This window comes from Schistocerca piceifrons, chromosome X (assembly GCF_021461385.2).
Source record: "Schistocerca piceifrons isolate TAMUIC-IGC-003096 chromosome X, iqSchPice1.1, whole genome shotgun sequence".
Lineage (NCBI taxonomy): Eukaryota > Metazoa > Arthropoda > Insecta > Orthoptera > Acrididae > Schistocerca > Schistocerca piceifrons.
In genome coordinates, this window is record NC_060149.1 from 380,951,737 (window position 1) to 380,970,932 (window position 19,196).

At 39.5% G+C, this 19,196-nt stretch overlaps 1 protein-coding gene across 8 annotated transcripts in view; it reads left to right on the forward strand.

The window, feature by feature from the left end:
- The window catches only part of LOC124723161 (neuropathy target esterase sws), a 201,895-nt gene that overhangs the window by 112,911 nt on the left and 69,788 nt on the right, over positions 1–19,196 (forward strand). For all 8 annotated transcript variants that reach the window (XR_007006522.1, XR_007006521.1, XM_047248357.1 and 5 more), the window contains exons 17-19: positions 7,291–7,523; positions 7,907–8,089; positions 10,095–10,250. Coding sequence is in view for 6 of the 8 variants with exons in the window: in XM_047248357.1 (XP_047104313.1) it covers positions 7,291–7,523; positions 7,907–8,089; positions 10,095–10,250 (572 nt within the window). In the remaining 2 variants the exon portion in view is untranslated. The remainder of the gene's footprint in view (positions 1–7,290; positions 7,524–7,906; positions 8,090–10,094; positions 10,251–19,196) is intronic.

Consider the following 19,196-nt stretch of genomic DNA (forward strand, 5'->3'; position numbering starts at 1 on the left):
TTAGACATTTTTGCAGAAAAAACTGTAAATGGCCTCTCTCTCTCTCTCTCTCTCTCTCTCTCTCTCTCTCTCTCTCTCTCGCTCTCTCAGTGTGTGTGTGTGTGTGTGTGTGTGTGTGTGTGTGTGTGTGTGTGTGTGTGTGTGTGTGTGTGTGTGAGAGAGAGAGAGAGAGAGAGAGAGAGAGAGATTGATTTCCATTCTGTTGACATACTGAACATTATAACATTTATCATGAATATGATTTATGGAACGATTAACTAAATTTCAGTGTCAAATTCTTCTCGCACTATCGTATCTCCCAGCTCATTTTCACCTACTTACACTTCTTTTTATTTATAACATTGTCTTGAAGTTCATTTCCTTTTTAAGAGTCATTCTGTATATTCCTTCATCCCTTCAGGCATTAATTCAAGCGCTTGGTATCAATTCAGCAGCTTCCTACATAACCTAAACTTTGGGCTTCCTTCAGATCAGCCTGCCCTGCAACCTACATTCCAAAAATTAATATGAGCATGAAATAAATATTGGCAAGGTTCTGTTTTTCAAAAAAAAAAAAAAAAAAAATTGCATTAAAAAAAGCGTTCAGTGCATAGTGCTGTGGAATGCAGAAAAAACAGCAAATTGGCGCTCATAGGAAGAAGAACAAGACCAAAAATGCAACAGGAGCGTAATATGTAAGAAACTGTCTACGCAACCTGCCACTGATGATGCCTTGCAGAAAATAAAGGCGAAACACGTATGGCACTAAAATTGTGTTCTAAAATTGTGTTTTATTCAGTTGCTGTCAGACGGTCCATAAGTGAAAATCATCAACATACCGTAATGTTTTGAGTACTTATTGTCATGTTCTCTAAGTGATGAAAGCCATCTTTTTCGAAGTCGAGTGTGACATGTCTGTGGAGCACCAGTCAGCCCTTCTAATTGTGAATGTACCAATTCTTCACAGCTGTTGTAGTCAGATGAAAATGATATGTGATGTCAAAAGCACAACAGGCTGACAACAGTGCTCTCATCTCAGTTTGTGTGTGAATTGTCAAGTGGGAGATTTGAACATGATCTACTCTTCTAACTTATTTTATATCCAAGTGATACATTTCCGGACATTAATTTCTTCTAAAAATTTTATCTACTGAGTCCCTTCTTCTACATTAGAAACCCATAAAAGGAATCATGAAACATACTGTGTACAATGGTCGTTCATAATTTTTAAACCAGGTGTTTGCCAGGATTAAAAAGTACTCTATGCAAATTTCTGCCCAGCAGATTACCCTTTCATTCCTATCTCCCAGTCAATGCTACTATTTTTCCTTCTGTTCCTTTTTGTACTGCCAAATATTAGTCCCCCAGTACAGTTAAATTTTGGTTTTTCTTAACTGTCTAAATAATTTTTGTTATCTCATCAAAAATTGTTTCAATCTAATCATCATCTTTCAAACTAGTTGGGTTATAACTTGTGCTGCCATGGGGGGTGCTGGCTTCATGACTGTCTTGGCTACGGTGATGTGTTCACTCAACTGTTGATAGTAGCTTTCCCACTTTCCTATCTTCTTGTTCCTTATTAGACCTAACCATACCTCACTAATTCCCACTATGTCTAATTTCAACCTTGGGAATGTATCTTGCCTATAGTTCTTCAGATGCTGTAAGGAAGTGCACTACTGAAACGTTTTTTGTGGCTGCCATTAATTATCCATACTACCTGCTTGACCAAGTTGCTATCTCGAAAATGCAATGTCTGTACCAGCTGGAAATCTCAAACACCAACTATGACAAAATAAATTCACATGCTGCTTCATCCGCAGCTCGTGGTCTAGTGGCTAGTGTTGGATCACGGGGTCCCGGGTTCGATTCCCAGACAGGTTGAGGATTTTCTCTGCCCAGGGACTGGGTGCTTGTGTCATCATCATCACCACCACCACCACCACCACCACCATTTGTGCCAGACAGGTTGAGGATTTTCTCTGCCCAGGGACTGGGTGCTTGTGTCATCATCATCACCACCACCACCACCATTTGTGACAGTGGATAGATTGGACTGTGAAAAAATTGGGACTTTGTACAGGCGCTGATGACCCCACAGTTGAGCGCCCCACAAACCTATCATCATCATCAACAACAACAACAACAACATGCTGCTTCTTTATCTCGCTTGTATTTCATATCCATTATATACATTCCTTTTTTATTTTACTTCAGTGTATGACTTTAACATAGTTCACAGTACAGATTGGTCTTTGAAATTTGCACCCTGTATGTCCTCTCTGGGTTTCAATTGATAAGCAATGTCATGACCATTGTCATGCCCAGTGAGGTTCCATGGTCTGCAGCAAATCTCGGAGGTGGGACAGTGTTTTCATGGAATAACTACCCTGATGAGCAGGTGTCTCCAAGAACAGGAATCCATGTGCCCATTGCCCTGCATTGCAGATACACTGCATCCACTTTCATTCTCATGCATGCAGAAGAAACAGAAAATTTCCTGCACAGTATGCAGCCCAAAAACAAACACTTACTTACTAAAATAACAAGATACTTGTTCAAGGTCACAATTGCCCTTCATCTGTTAGAGAGATAGTCTGTTTGAGAGATAGAGGGAATAACACATTACTTTCTCCAAAGTGGTAGGTTACCCCTTAACCTATTCATCTCTCATTTTAAATTCTCTAACCTACCACCTCCAACAAAGGATTCAACACTTCACACTTCAGGTTGTAGAGTGCTTCTTTTATTTTTCCTGGTGACATTGTCTTCTTGTGTAATTCTTCCATGGAGATTCAAATGAGGTATTATTTTAATTTTGGAATGTTTTACCCAAGAGGGTGCTGTCATAATTAAGGCATACAGTAGAGCTACATGTCCTCAGGAAAAATAACAGCAGTAGTTTCCACTGGTTTCCAGCCATCAGTAGTGCGACAACAGAATGGCCATGTTGGGTTATGTTGCAAGGCCAGATGAATCTAGACTATTGTCCCTCCAACTGCTGAAAAGGCTGCTGCCCCACTCAAGGAACCACAGATAACCCTCTGTTGTGGTTGAAGCATGGAAGCCACCCCACCTTGTAAAGGCCGCAGGTACACAGGAGTGGGCTCAATTTGTTACAGTGTGCAATGTAACTCCTATTGTCCAAACTCCAACTATCCTTATCACCAGTTATCCACATCACTTTAAGGAAAAAGTAATTTGTACTGTATGGCTAAAATTGCTGGTTTTGTTCAAGAGTTATTACAGTACACTGTACATTTCTTTACCCTTCAAAAATTAATCTACAGCAAATGTATTAAAAGGTAAAATCATACAGTGAACAATGAATACAGTATGCACATTTTTGTACATGCAATATGCGCAATGTTGTGTTTGTGTGACCTACATTCAGTGTGGCCTACATCAATCTGTCTCATGACAATAAGGTGTACACTGATTTGTCACTATAGGTTCTGTCTTCTGACTCTTGTTTGTGAGTGTATTTTAATTTACTGTGTGGCATATGTCTACTAAAAATAAACAAATTGTATTTTTGTTGACAGACAAAATAAAAGTCCTTGAACTATTAGACAAAGACATGAGTGGTAAGCAGTTAACCAAGAGGATCAGCATGGGAAAATCAACAATTTCAGACAAAAAGAAGAACAAGTCCTCAGTTTTAAACTTTGTGTCTGCCCATGAGAATGAAGATGATAATTCATTGAGAAAAGCAAATAAAACAGCAGAAAACACAGAGCTTGAGGAGGCCGTTTTCAAGTGGTTTTTGCAGCAGTGAGCATTGGGAAACCCTCTTTCAGGGCTGACAGTTTGCAAAAAAAAAAAAAAAAAAAAAAAAAAACTTTTAGTAAAGAAATTGACAGTTTGTCTTCACTTAAAACAAGCACTGGCTGGCTACAGAATTTCAGAGCAAGGTGGATTTATGTTGTAACCCAAAAGCAGCTGAAAATGTTTTTAAAAAAATTCAAAATTGAGGCAGAATCTTATGAGACCAAATTTTTATACAGTGCAGATGAGACAGGTCTTATTTGGAAGGCTTTGCCTGAAACAAGTTAGCTTCTAAAAGGGAAACCAGTGCTCCTGCCCATGAAGTTAGTAAAGACCATGCTGATCTGTGTTAACTCCACAGGAAACCACAAAATACCCCTTCTGTTGATAAGAAAATTACAAAACCCATGGGCTTTCAGAAATGTTGAAAAACTGCCTGTCTTTTTACAAGAATCAATCAAAGGCAGATGACTGTTACTTTGTTTTGCAAATGGTATGATTCAATTGTCATACCTGAAGTAAAAAAATATGAAAAGGATGTAGGAGAGAAGGCAGTAAGATTATGATGATACTTCTGGACAGTGATACACCTTATTTTCTTAAACTGACAGAGCACACATGGCTAGCAGGAAGATCAATGCAAGATTGAGTGAACCTCAGTAGATAATTTTAACGGTGGAGAAGGCAGTGTATTTATCCAAGTATGAAGGTATATAAAAACTCCAGAAAGTAAAGGCAGATTCACACTGGAAATCAGTGTAATGAAATGGAAGGCAACATCACTGCCAAATACTTGTGTGTACATGCTAAACAGAAGCTCAATATGGAATCACTTTATTTAACACAGAACAAAACAGTGAAATTGAGGTTTTGAGATACACTTTGTGGTACAAAAAGTTGGAATATAGTTTCAGAATTAAGAAACTAGTGGTGTTAAAGTTTATTAATAGCCACAGAAAAATTCATAACATATGTACTTGACAAACTATTTACTATGAAATGAAATGCTGAGAAGTGAAGCAATATGAAAATTGTTGTTCAAACATTTCAAAACATTTATTTGCTTGAGAAAATACATACATACATACATACATACAAAATAATAATTGAATGGCAACAAACAGAGCCTTTTAACCTTGTTGAGTGTATTTTTTCCTTTCAGGTACCAGTTAACATGAAGAAACACTGTATTTCTGTACTTCAGTGGAGCTGAATTTTTCACTGGCAAAAATAGATTTTGTATGAAAATAGGTTCATCAATTTATGTCCTTTTTTATGCACAGTGTAGCCATTTTGGTCCAGGTATTGGGAAACCTAAATTATTTTTCACTCTCTGATCTGTTGCCTCATTTTGTGGAGGAACAGGAAAAATATCAAAGTCCACATGGAGCCTTTACAATGTGTCACAGAAATAGAACAAACAGTAAAACAAATACTAAGATGACACAAAACCACAAACTCCTCTGTTATAACATAAGTGAATGTGATAACAGGTTTGACTTCTGATGTTAGCAGACATCATCTTTCTTTTCCCCACCGTTGTCAATGTCAAAACTTCCTTCCTGAGAAATCCTGATATTGACATCCCTTTCCATTCTGCCCTGTCCCGTTGCATTCTGTGTAATACTGCCATTTTAAATGCATGTTGGAATGTTTTGACATTCTGTTCTGTCAAGTGTTTATCAACCTTAAGGCAGCAGTTATGTATTCTTACAAGGGCACATTTTTCGTATAGGGTATTTTGTATTTTTGTGCAGTTTCGAGGCGGATATCCAGATTAGTGGCAGAATGGCTTTTTAAAAGTCAATAAAAATCTCTTTAGGTGTGATGGCACCCCACTTTATCCCCACCATTGAAGTAAGTTGTCACGTCAGAGTCTGTTAAGGACGTTGTAACATGGCATGTGACACACTATTCTAGTGGAGAAGCTCAAGCTGTGCCATGCCTATCGTTTTATAATTGCACTTCTGCAATCTTTTTATTGAATTTTTCCTTATTGAGGAAAGGAGACAGCTCTCAATTGGATTAAAATTTATTATTTTCATTTAGGTGATCAAGTGAAAGTGTGGCATCCCCTCCCCCAGCTCTCTCCCTGAAATAGCTTTGAATATGGTTTTGGTTTGTTTGAAGTTGAATGGTTCAGCTTCCTTCAAATCAAGTGTCTGATAGGTACACTGAACATTTTTAGATGATTATGGGGTTCTTTCTTTGGTGTGTTTTGTGCAGGCATTAGTGTTTCTTATTTATGCTAAGGCTATATACATCTATATGAGGAAAATTGAAGTCTTCATGAAAGATTTTTTTTTTGGGGGGGGGGGGGGGGGCAGTGGATATCATCCATAAGCACATGTGAAAACAAGCATACTAATAGTTATGACTCTTGGATTATAACTAACAGGCTGAATTTCAATTGCAATAAACTCATTACATGCAATTTTGTCTACAACTGCATTCAATTGTCTTACGGTGGTTGTACAATCGGAGACACGGATGACATCAGATTTCTAGGACTAGCAAAAGATAGAAACTCTCATCACCCCTTGCAGAAGGTCAGTGCTAGTTTTACAGCTAGAAAATTGTCATTAATCTGCACCTTTGATACCCAGAAACTAGTTTAAATTGCATACTACCATTTCTTGATACCATATGGGACAACTCTGTTCAGATGCAGAGAATATTATTAGCCCAAAAGCAAGCAACAGTTGTGTTAAATCAGGAAGCTCATTTCGGTTAACTTTTACTAACATTTGCGGGACTTTTACACAGACATTACAGCACATTTATTTGTTTTTGACAACATGAACTTTATTTGAAGAAAGGGGGCAGCATCCTACTAATGAAGGCAGAAGATTAAGCTTTATGTTGCAAACAAGTCATTAACTGTTGTTCAGTAAATTATGCAACAGACCACACTGTGTATTTTCAGTAGGTTTCCTCAAGAGTTACAGGCTGTTACTGACAACTCAAACTGGAGAAATTTCTCCATGTGAACTCGTTAATTTTCGCAGGAATAATTTGAGCTAATAATTTTATTATGAGAATATAATTCACAGAAATGAGTGGAACAGTATATTTCCTGTTCATATGTAAGTATCTTCTCTGCTTTATTGTGTTAAGATATGTGTGGATCACTGAAATGACTGAAAAGTGTGAAACACTGTTCATGTAAAGGGGATTAAGGTTTATTTATCTATATAGTCCAGTCATCCTACTTTGAAATTTTTTTTTTTTTTCAAGTGGATGATAGGATGGTTCCTTGTCAATTATTAGTGTCTTGTAAAATAAAATAAAATTTATTTCTTTAAGTTTATTCTTGTTTTAATTGTTGTTCTCATCGTGGAATTTTGTAATTTATTATTTTATTGTCATGAACTTTTTCTTTTAAAATGCTCATGATATGCCTTTTTCCACGACATGACACAGAAGCCCTATTGAATGAATTTAAACAAATAAAATGAGCATTACTGGTAAGAACAGCGTGTTTCATCTTAACCACAAATAAATACAAGGATACTGAAATATATGTGACCTTTTATATTTCAGGTCCTACTTTAAGACTGACATCAGATGTGATTCGGAATTCTCTGGGTCCATCCATTTTGGATCCAAAGAATGACTACAGGTTAACTTCTTGGTGTCTTCAGCAGGAAGACCAGCACAAAATTACACTTTATCAGTGTGACTTCCAGTTTACTCCATGGACTCAACGCTGTGTACGTCAGGCTGACTGCATTCTTATAGTTGGTTTGGCAGAGAAGGAGCCAACAGTGGGAAAGGTAAATATTTTTCATTGTGAAGAAGATACGCACAGTTCATAGGATCTATATTTAATGGAACAAGTAAAGGTAACAACTTACCATATACCTGAGGCACTGAGTTGTTGACAAGCAGTAAATACTGCTAGCTTTCTGGTGCTTCTCAGTATTGTGTCATGTGCTTGTTGAAGTTACGGGCCCTCAACTGTACAATGAGATTTTACCTTTGCTTTTTCCATTATATATAGTACTCTTACAAATGTATGTTACCGTATTTAACCTTATATTTGTATGATATATATGAGAGTGAATATTCCTTTATTTTGTCTCTGGCCTACGTTTTATATATGAACTATTTTGTATTGTTTATGTGTTGACATATACTCTCATACTTTCAATTTCAGATTGAAAAAGAAATAGAACGGCTGGCAGTACGGACACAGAAGGAGCTTGTTCTGCTGCATCGTGATCGCAGTAAAAAGCCAAAAAATACAGTGGCGTGGTTGAACAACAGAAACTGGGTATCGGCGCACCACCACATTCTCTGCAAAAAACGTCTCTTTACTGAAAGGACAAATGCTAGACTTGTGAGTAACAGGGTGATCTTTTTATGTATTTTGTGTCTCTGAATTCATATCCATAAAAAGCATATCCATTCACTAGGAACAAGAGCATTTTGGGAATCAATTCTATGATAGAAGGTCCTGCAGATATTTATTGTCATTTCCTTCATATTGACCTTCACTTTTCAGATTTCATACAAAAACATACAATATAAATGACTGCTATGAGGACATTTTTAGTGCAGCATGTTTATATTGGACTTGAAAATGGATGACAAAGAAATGAAGATATTTGGTACCAGCAAATGGCTCACTTGTCTAAAGTATTGAAGGCCATCAAATGGTGTCTCAGTCTGCTGGATGAATGACCTTGAAGCATAGTTTCTGTCCTTACTTCACATGTTGGACAGTTATCCAGAAATTACATTTCATATACCTTTTTTATGAAAACACAAACATGTTACAAAATCCCTGGATGTCTATTGTTCCTTCATTTAATGCATCATTATCTAGAATTTGCTTTTGCAAATCTGCACACCTGTTGCCATGTACAAGACTGTGTAACATATGTCATCCTCTGTTATTTACAAGTTTGTATTCAGTGTCACCCATTCATATATGTTCCCAAGAGCCATCATTGTGTTGCACTGGAACATTTTCTTACTTGTAAACAGCAAATTTGAGTCTTACGTATTCCCAATAAACTGCTGGTTTGGGACAGCAACCAACACAATCAGAAAAAAGTATTTGTAGTAGTCTATGATCACAATTTTTTATTTTGCTTGTGCCCTGGTTGGGAAATGGGCATGAGGACTGCTTGGTTCCATGACCAAGGAGCAGATTTCTGTAGTTGAGGAACTGAACAATTGGTAAAACTTTTCTACCACTGCTTATGGAGAGGTGGTGACTGTGTTGAAAACGCCGGCTGCTGTGGCTGAGCGGTTCTAGGCGCTTCAGTCCCGATTCGCACTGCTGCTACGGTAGCAGGTTCGAATCCTGCCTCGGGCATGGATGTGTGTGATGTCCTTAGGTTAGTTAGGTTTAAGTAGTTCTAAGTTCTAGGATACTGATGACCTCAGAAGTTTAGTCTCATAGTGCTCAGAGCCATTTCAACCATTTTGTGTTGAAAACCAGTGTCATGTATCTCTGACACTCTGGAGAGCAGTGCAGGATTCAATAAAAGTTACTTGGGCTACCATAGTAATGTTAAGTTACTTTTTCTGTAGTCTCCTCATAACCGCAAGTCTTATAAATGTATTAGTACCATTAACAATGGAACATTTTGAGGAAAATTCTTACTCATAATTTTTGCACACATCAGACTGCCAAATGGAAATTTGGACTTTGAATAGATTATGAGATAATAAACATTATGGAATAGTGCTTAAAATTTCAATCATTTCATGTGATGTAGCAACAACCTGCTGTATTCAGTAAACAGTATTTCACCATCTATTTCACAGATAGCTCACTAGGTATCATACAATGAACTCGGAGGTTTCCGAGTTTCCTGTGATGCTCTGTCCCTGACAGCTTGATTTGCCCAAATAAGGTTCTCAGGTGTTTGCTCTGTAGGGCTCTCCAGTTTCACCCGTACGTTTTTTTCCAGTGACACAGCACAGTCCTCGCGAGCTCTGTGATGGTGTTGGCAGCTTAGTGGCCCTCTCTTTATATGAAGGCTGTGTGGAGTTAGACATGATATCAGAGATGTTCAAGGTACAGCACTGTTTTGCTGGAACAATTCCTCGTGGAGAGACTTAAGAATAGTAAGAGAACTGATTGCATAGCCTCTTTGTCATTATGGCATGCTGTTAAGGTGCCTAAAATAAATATTAAGGATGATCTGATGATCGTAATAAAAAAAAGGCCTGTTTTGAAAACTCAGAGCTTTGATTTTTTCTATTTTCGTGTCATTTCAGCTGATTCCTTTTTTTTAGATAACTTCATTTAGTCATTTACAGTTTATTAATATTTTTCAACAGTATTGTAACTTTACATATATATATATATATACTTTTTTATTTTTCAGGAGGAACTGTATAAAAGAGTCTTGCAGACTGTTCCAGATGCACAGTCAGACTTCTCCCGTTTGGCTCGGTGGCTTACCGGTACTTCAATAGGCCTTGTTCTGGGAGGTGGTGGTGCACGTGGAGCTGCACATGTAGGCATGGTCAAAGCAATTGAGGTATGAACAATTTCATTTCCTTTATTCTACTTAGATGTAGGTAGTTACATTGTCAGAGTACGATTTCTATTCAGATCAGCTGGGGAAAAAAAGACTATTTCTGAGATATGACCAATTTCCATACTGTTATGTTTTGAAATTTGCATTAGCACAAAAGCTTATTCCAAACTTCTGCTTTAATCTCTGACATTCTTTCTATCACTGATAAATAGTTGCAAAGCTTGCAGGAATGCAGTCAGGTATAAACATGAAAGATTACTAGCATCCACAAGTCACAAACTGCAAACAAAACTGCACAGTGTAAACCTGTGGTGGGCTGAGCTCCCCAGCCCAGACCTATGAAGAGAATAAATAGCAAGCAAAAAATACAAGTGTCAGATGGCCAGGTGTATTCTGTTGGTTCCCTCTGTACCTTTGTGGGAACCACTTCCCGCACTTGGCCAGAGAAGTGTTCTCTCTCTTTGGCATCTGCCAGTGAGAGGGCTTCATCTTGGGGTTCCTCTCCCCGGTAACCTCTGAATGAGAGGCCCAGTGCCAAATAATGGCTGAAGGAACTGCTCTTCATCGGTCCCTGCCCTCAATTCAGATAGCCTCTTGAATGACCCTTGCCCACCAAAGGTTATGAAAAAAAAAAGAAGAAGAAGTATTGGGACAAGGATCCTCTGGTGGCCCCGGAGGCACCAGATATCCACCCGCACCCTGCAACATGCAGTCAGATTCTGTGTCGATGTTTGTGAATGTAGTTCCCTCCCCACAGGTGACAGGCAGTGATCCTGTGGCATGCTCGGAACTCCTGGCACCATCACATGTAACCTGGCCACCAGTCGTATGATCATTCAGTGGAATTGTAATGGGTGCTACTGTCACCTGCCAGAACTATATATCTTATTTCCCCTTTTCTGGGGTTTGCATTGCTCTCCAAGAAACACACTTCATTCATGACCATTCTCCAACATTCCGTGGTTATTGTGCATTCTGTTGGAACCATGCTCGTCCCGAGAGGACATCTGGAATGGTCTCTACTTTTTTCCGTACAGATGTTGTAACTGAATGGATTCCCCTTCCTACCTCATTGGAGGCAATAGCAGTGCAGGTGTAGACAGTCTCAATGATTACTATCTGTAATGTTTACCTACCTCCAAGCAGGCCACTTATTTACGTTGAATTGAGCACATTAATCCAACAACTTTCCCTCTCTTTTTCTCCTCCTTGGGGACTTCAGTGCACACCACTCCCTGTGGGGGAGTACAGCCTCATCTGGTAGGGGCCTTTTAATTGACTAGCTTCTCACAGACCATGATCTATGCCGCCTCAATGAAGGTTCTCCTACCCACTTCATTGCCAACCTGTGATATCCTAAATCATGTTAGACAAATGCCAGGATGGTTCCTTTAAAAGGGCATGACCCCTTTCCTCCTCCACCCTTCCCTAAACTGAGCTTGTGCTCTGTCTCTAATGATCTCATTGTTGATGGAACAATAAATGCTAACCTCCTCCTCCTCCCCCCCCCCTTCCCCCCTCCTCTCCCTCGCCCCCCCCCCCCTTCCCCACTCATATCCACCCACGACACCTTTTCAGCTATCAATATAACAGTTTCTTCCCTAATCTAGTGGCTTCGCTATATTGGTCACAACAGAATGACCTTTGTGACAGTGACCACTTTCTGGTGATCCTGTTGTTTCCTTGTCACCACCAGACAGATCAACTGCCACTTTGGGCACTTCACAGAGCCAACTACCCCCCCCCCCCCCCCCCCCCCCCCCCGCCCCCCAAATCCGTTTGGTTTCTGGGAAGGACTATACACAACTGACCATCTGCTTAGGTTGGAAGCAACAGTCCGACAGGCTTTTTCTAAATGCCAACACCTTATCACAGTCATTTTTGACCTGCATGAGGCATACGACGCAGCTTAGCATCACTAAATTTTTTTTACCCCCCAAGACTGGGGGTTTTGAGGCCTTACTTGCTCCTTGTTTGCTTTGCTGATCCCAGATGTGGATTTGTGGGTGCACATAATATATCTGCTCACTCGGAAATAGAACATCTGGTGGGCTGCTTGCCCATCTAGTATCCTCTGCACAATCAAGGACACTAGTGTAGCGTAGGGCTCTTCCTTCTGCTTCTCATGGAAGAAATCCATGGTCCTGTGATGTCTCCATATCAATCATACCAGGTTATCACATATTTTTATTTTGTTTACTGAGAGACTCTCACATTGTTGTTGTGGTGCCTTACAGACAATAGCTCATTTCTTTGTGGAATGCCCCCTCCATGCTGAGTATGGGCTTCTGGACATACTGCCTTTAAAATTGGCAGCGACTCCCAGATGGTTTACGAGGTTCTCAGTTTTCTCCATGAAAGTGGTTTTCCTTCTCATTTATAAGGTGTTAACTTATCTCCGGAGAAGGGGCAGGGTGATGGGGAATGGGGTATCTCCTGCTGTCTGCTAGGTCTTGGGGTTCCTTGATCCTACCTCCTAGAGCCAGGCTTCTCTTTCCTCTCTCTTTTATTCTGCTTAATCACTTTTAGGTTTGGTTTGCCTCTTTTATGCCGCTTTCAGTTTTCTATTTTGCGTGTTGCACTCTGTTAAATAGTGGGCGCTCTTGACTATAATGGACCAGAGGTGCAACAGCTGCAGGTGGAACATTTCCTGTTGCATGCAGAGCCACGGGAACACCCAACTGCTGACTTCCCTATTTGCTTCATCTTTTGTTTTATTATTGAAAGTGCAAAAGATGTCCATTACAGTGTTAGCCCTCTTCCTTATACTGTTATGAATCTCCTGAAAAGCTCAGAAAATGTTCTTGGTGGATATCTACACTCTTGGATTGTGGGACTGATGACCTTGTTGTTTGGTCTCTTAAACACCCCCCACCCCCACCCCCCAATAAATTAATAAATAAAATAAGTCAGTCAGCCAACATTTCGAAAACTGAGACCTGTTATTGCTGCCAGGAATGTGAAGTTATACTGAGTGTCAATGCAAATGATCCTCATAAAGAAGTATGTGAAGAATACAAAATAATGAAAGTTACACAACACAAAAAAAGTGATAAAAAGAATGTCAATAACTATAGGGGCATCTCATTAGTATCCATTCCATATAAGATTCTCTCCAAAGTGATACAGAACAGAATAGAACAGGCTCGTCCAAACTGTGCCCCTGGGGCACTAGTGCCCACGATCACCCACGGCCAGCGCCCCGGGCGAATTCGTATGTTGCTGCAGTGGCTGAGTCGTGCCGCTTAGCTGGCCGTGCGGACCGCCCGAACGCCAGCCGATAGATATATTTGTTCGCCCATTTTCCTTTTGGGCAGAGGACGTCTTACAAGTGCTTTAACTAGAGCTGATTGACCTACAGTGCCATATCCGCCTAAAGGACCGCTTTCTTATGTGTAAAACTCTGGATGACTTTTACAGCTGTCTTCCACAGCTGTCTCTTTTGCACAAGCACGCGGCCAAAGTTCTCTCAATGTTTGGTGCCACGTATATTTGTGAGCGCTTTTTCTCTCTTTTAAAGCTTCCTAAAACTAAGAACCGTTCATTCCTTGGCGATAAAAATTTGACCCATTCTTTTAGGTTAGCAGTCTTACGGAATATTGTACCAAACCTAGACAAAATTGTTTCCTCGAAAAAGAGAAACGAGTAAAATGTTACTTGTCTTCTTTAACAATGTTAACTGTAAGAATTAAAGAGCTTTATAACCTTAATTCTATTTTAATAAGTTTTCAAACTTGGTTAGTTAAAATTATTACGTACAAAACAACAAACTAAGGATCCGATTTCTAAACTCTGAAAAGAGATACAAAAATTGTAGCACGAAATATAACAAAAAATGCTTACTTGTAACTACTAACAGTAAGAATGAGACTCTGTATCCCTTACATAAAATTAATTCTAAGATAGAATATTTTGTTTAGGTTAGATCTGACCGCGGGGCAGTCCAGCGCAGAGCAGCGCTGTGCGGTCTCACTTGCTCTCCCTCTCCCTCTCCCTCTCCCTCTCCCTCTCCCTCTCCCTCTCCCTCTCCCTCTCCCTCTCCCTCTCCCTCTCCCTCTCCCTCTCCCTCTCCCTCTCCCTCTCCCTCTCCCTCTCCCTCTCCCTCTCCCTCTCCCTCTCCCTCCTATGGCGACACTAGCGACACACGGTCACGGACAGGATGCTGAACTACACTGTCTTGCGCTCACGGGGCGCGGGCGCGCCCGCCGGGCGCAATTCTTGGATGAGCCTGGAATAGAAGGTCATCTTGACCAACTGATTGTGAAATATAAAACTGGTTTCCGAAAGTGCCGTTCTTGCGCAGAACAGATCTTTAACCTGAAGAACATCATCAGGTACCAAAAAACTGTAGGAAATAACTACGTGGTCATGTTTGTTGAATTTCAGAAGGCACATGACTCCATCGACATCAAGTTCCGATATTATAATACAGTTGTAAAACACTTATATGCATCCAAAACCTATCACAGCATCCATGAAGAAGAGACGATTGTTATTTTACAGTCATCTCATGAGGATGGACAGTGATTGACTAACAAAATGAATATGGAGTTTCATCCAATCTAAGAAAAGAAGGCCAAGATGGTTTGAAGAATGTGAAAAAGATCTTAGGCAGATTGGTATCTTTAGAGAGAGAAATTCCTGACAGGAACAAATTTAGAAGACTGGTGAACAACTACCAAGATTTTAAAATGGCATCAACATCCAAAAGATGAGAGGACCATTATCCGAAGAGCATAAACAGGCAGTTCTTGGTGGGTTCAGAAGATACTGGCAGGAAGTCAAAGATGGAACAAGACCTGGACACTAGACTCTAGAGTGAAGTTGGTTGTTACCACGCAGTCCATAGAGACTCAACTCAATAATAATTAAAAGAGAGAGAGAGAGAGAGAGAGAGAGAGAGAGAGAGAGAGAGAGAGAGAGAGAGAGAGAGAGAGAGAGAGGAAAAGTGTATGCAGTCAGCCAAACTTCATCTACATATCTACATCTAGATGACTACTCTGCAATTCACACTTAAGTGCCAGGCAGAGTGTTCTGTGAACCACCTTCAGACTATTCCTCTCTAACAGTACGAGGGGAAAATGAACACGTAAATCTTTTTGTATGAGCTCAGATTTATCTTATTTTATTATCATGATCATTTCTCCCTATTATGTAGGTTGGTGACAATAAAATATTTTCATGCTCAGAGAGAAAATTGGTGATTGAAATTTCATGACAAGATCTCACCTCAATGAAAAATGCCTTTGTTTTGATTATTGCCATCTCAACTCGCTTATCATATCCATGACACTCGCTCTCCTATTTCATGCTAATACAAAACAAGCTGCTCTTCTTTGGACTTCTTTAGTGTCCTTCATCAATCCTATCCTATGGGGTCCCATACAGCACAGCACTATTCTTGTAGAGGACAGACAAGTGTAATGTAGGCAGTCTCTTAAATAGATCTGTTGCATATTCTAAGTTTTCTGCCAGTAAAATGCAATCCTTGGTTTGCCTTTCCCACAACATTATTTATGTAATTGTTCCTATTTAAGTTTTCATGATTGTAAATCCTAGATGTTTAGCTGAATTGTCAACCTTTAAATTTATGTGATTTATTGTGTAACCAAAATTTAACTAATTTCTTTTTGCACTAATGTGGATAACCTCACACTTTTCCTTACTCAGAGACAATTGCCACATTTTGCACCATAGAGATATCATGCCTAAGTCATTTTGCAGTTGGTTTTGATATCTGATGACTAGACTAGATGGTAAATGACATCATCATCTGCAAACTTTCTAAGAGGGCTGCTCAGATTGTCTTCTCAATCATTTATATGGATTAGGAACAGCAGAGGACGTACTACACTTCCTTGAGGAATGCCAGATGTCACTTACATTTTACTCAATTTTACATTGATTACTATGTATTGTAACCTTCTGAACAAGAAATCAGTAATTCAGATGCACAACTGAAGCAATACTCCATAGGCACAGAAACATGCTCAAGTTTCATTATGCACAGAACTTGCTTCTGCCTAAACCAAACATTACTGCACAGATCTATGTACTTCATTTTCCCTTTCACAATAACCAGTCAAGTAAATTTCATTGTTTTATAGAAGGTGCAGAAAAAAATCAAATTCTGTTTGTTCCTTTTATATGATTTTGTAATTACTAAGCTCCAGGATCCAAACCATATTAAGACTATTATACATCTATCAGATTCATGCGGAGGATAAAGAATGGAAAAACATAACCATACATGTTCCAGTTAGGGGTCACTCTGTAAGTGAGAGCACTACTTCGGCATATATGAAAAAATTCTAAGATATATTGATTGAAAACATTTAGAATGTGTGCCAGTTTGAAAGTGCTTCAGAGCTTCAGAAAGAATCCAGCATTCTTTTGAAGTGGTAGCAATGGACATTATTGAGGACTGGACAGTAGCAGTATCACAATCCTATGACAAGAGACCCAAAGAAAAGAAAAAACACAGAGTGAAACCCAAAAATACATTATGTTGTGTTACAACAGAAACTCATTTTCAGTCTCATTGCAGGAACATTCTTTCCTTATCTAATAATAATAATAATAATAATAATAATAATAGAAATAAAAGGATGTACATTGCCAATGCTGAAGAAAATGAATACGTAACCATGCAAAGACTATTGAATATCATTTGAGATAAAGTCATTCCTTATTTGAATTGAAAAAATGCATTTATTTCACATTGTGACAGATATTGTTAATAATAAGTTTTTAAAGAAGAATGTATGTGTTCTGTTTATAGCTTTTGTTGGAATAAGATCTGGGACTGCTACTATTAACAACTAATTTAATAGTAAAATATGGAAAATTTGCCCCCCCCCCCCCCCCCCCTCATGTTATACAGTGATTTGTGGAAGAGCATCTTAAGTTTGGTACTAAATTATCACTTCAGAGCTATCAGTAAGCCTTAAATGTTACACTGTCATGTCATATATTCTGACAATATAATATTTCATTTATATTTGATTGAAATCTCTAAATCTTGATTTCCATTTATATTTGATTGAAATCTCTAAATCTTGATTTCAGTATGTTTCACTGAAGTTGTCGTTCCAGAGAATGCCTCCGTTGTTCCCATAAGAAATTTGTGACTGGAGTAATCTATGGTCTTAGTTGTTGGCATTTGTGTTTGCTTGTCAAAGTTTCTTCTCCCATCCTTAGAATGGTGATGCCAGAGTGGGGAGGGGGCGGAGGGGTGTTGAGTTTTCCCATATAAATATCTGTGTGGGCTTTTCAAACAATCCACACACTCGAATAACTTTATCTTTCAGTGATGGCTGTATAAGTATCAGTTCTCCCTCCTTTTTCTGACAATGTATTTTAGCTAAAGTAAGGGGTTTATCTTTCGTCAGTGGAATCCTGCTGTAAACTGATAACTGGTTGTCAGGCAGATCACACACACACACACACACACACACACACACACACACACACACACACACACTCAGTTGTAGGGAAGAGATTGAATTCCTCACTGGGAACAATGTACATCACCACTGCTGTGTGGTGTTTCCCACCATATTCACTTTCCTCTTTCCCCGCATCCCTCTCTCATCCATGTTTATTACTCCTGCTGCTCTCTTCTCATATTATGAAACAAGGCTGCTCATTGGCTAAAACAGTGGACTCACTTTCAAGTGGACTGTGTCTCAAACCCCTGTCTGGTGATAGAGACTCAGCTTTCCTGTGATAACTTTTAATCACGTTAGTCGAATGCTAGGGTTTTTCCTTTGAAAACAATATAGACAGTTTCCTATTCCATCCTTATACAATTCTTGCTTGTACTGCTTCTTGCGACCTCATTATTGAGACGCAAAACCTAAGTCTTCATTTGTTCCTTCAATAGTACCTGCCCTGTTCTGCATTTCTGTTTTCTTACTATGATCCTTCTGACATTTCCCATTCTGTCCCCTCCCCCCCCCTTTTTTTTTACCATTTCCAGTCCTCTTCATACTCTCCTGTCTCCCCCTCCCCTCCCAATATTTTCCTCTGTTCATTTTTCCCTCTTGGTACCATCTCTTAGGCTGTTTTCCCTGCCCCTACCTTACAGCCATACTCTCTCTCTCTCTCTCTCTCTCTCTCTCTCTCTCTCTCTCTCTCTCTCTCTCTCTCCCCCCCCCCCTCCCTCTCCCTCTCCCTCTCCCTCTCCCTCTCCCTCTCCCTCTCCCTCTCCCCCCCCTCTATCTCCCCCCACCAAAGTCTGTCTCTCTCCCACTATCTGTCTTTCTCCTCCCCCCCCCCCCCCTTTTCCTCTTCCATTCCACTATTGGTAAAAGTACAGTGTTTCCTCTCAGCAAATAAAGCAAAATGAAACTAATATGGAGACTCATCCATGTAAACAAGACAAAACCAAAAACAGTGTGTCCCTGTCCAAAACTACACTTATAGCAGTCAAAAATGAGAGATTATCCATATGTAGCTTGTTGTAAAACATCTGATAACTTGGTGTCATCAGATGCTAAAGGCAACTGATCAGTTACTAGTGGAATGGCTGTAGATGTTTATCAGGGATCATCAAAATGTTCCTCAACTCCTGAGGTAACAATCACAGGTCACTTATCTAGATGGTAAGGAAGGACTTCACTGCTAAGATATTGTCAGTTGTACAGTGGAAATTAAGTGGGTTCGGCATCTACATGGAAGAACTAGATCTCCTGAGACTGGTAATACCTCTTTGTATTTGCCTCCAGAGGCACGTGGCAAACCTTGGAACACCTCCCGCCAAAGATGATGACCTCACTAGTGAGACAGGTGGAGGGTATTGCTGCATTCATCAGTGACTTATATGATACCTCACTAGTGGTTTCACCAGAGATTTGTGAGCAGTGGCAGTCACATTATATTCCCAGCACTGTGTGGTACTTCTGCCATAAAAAATTCTTTATGCCAGAACTAAATTTATGTTAT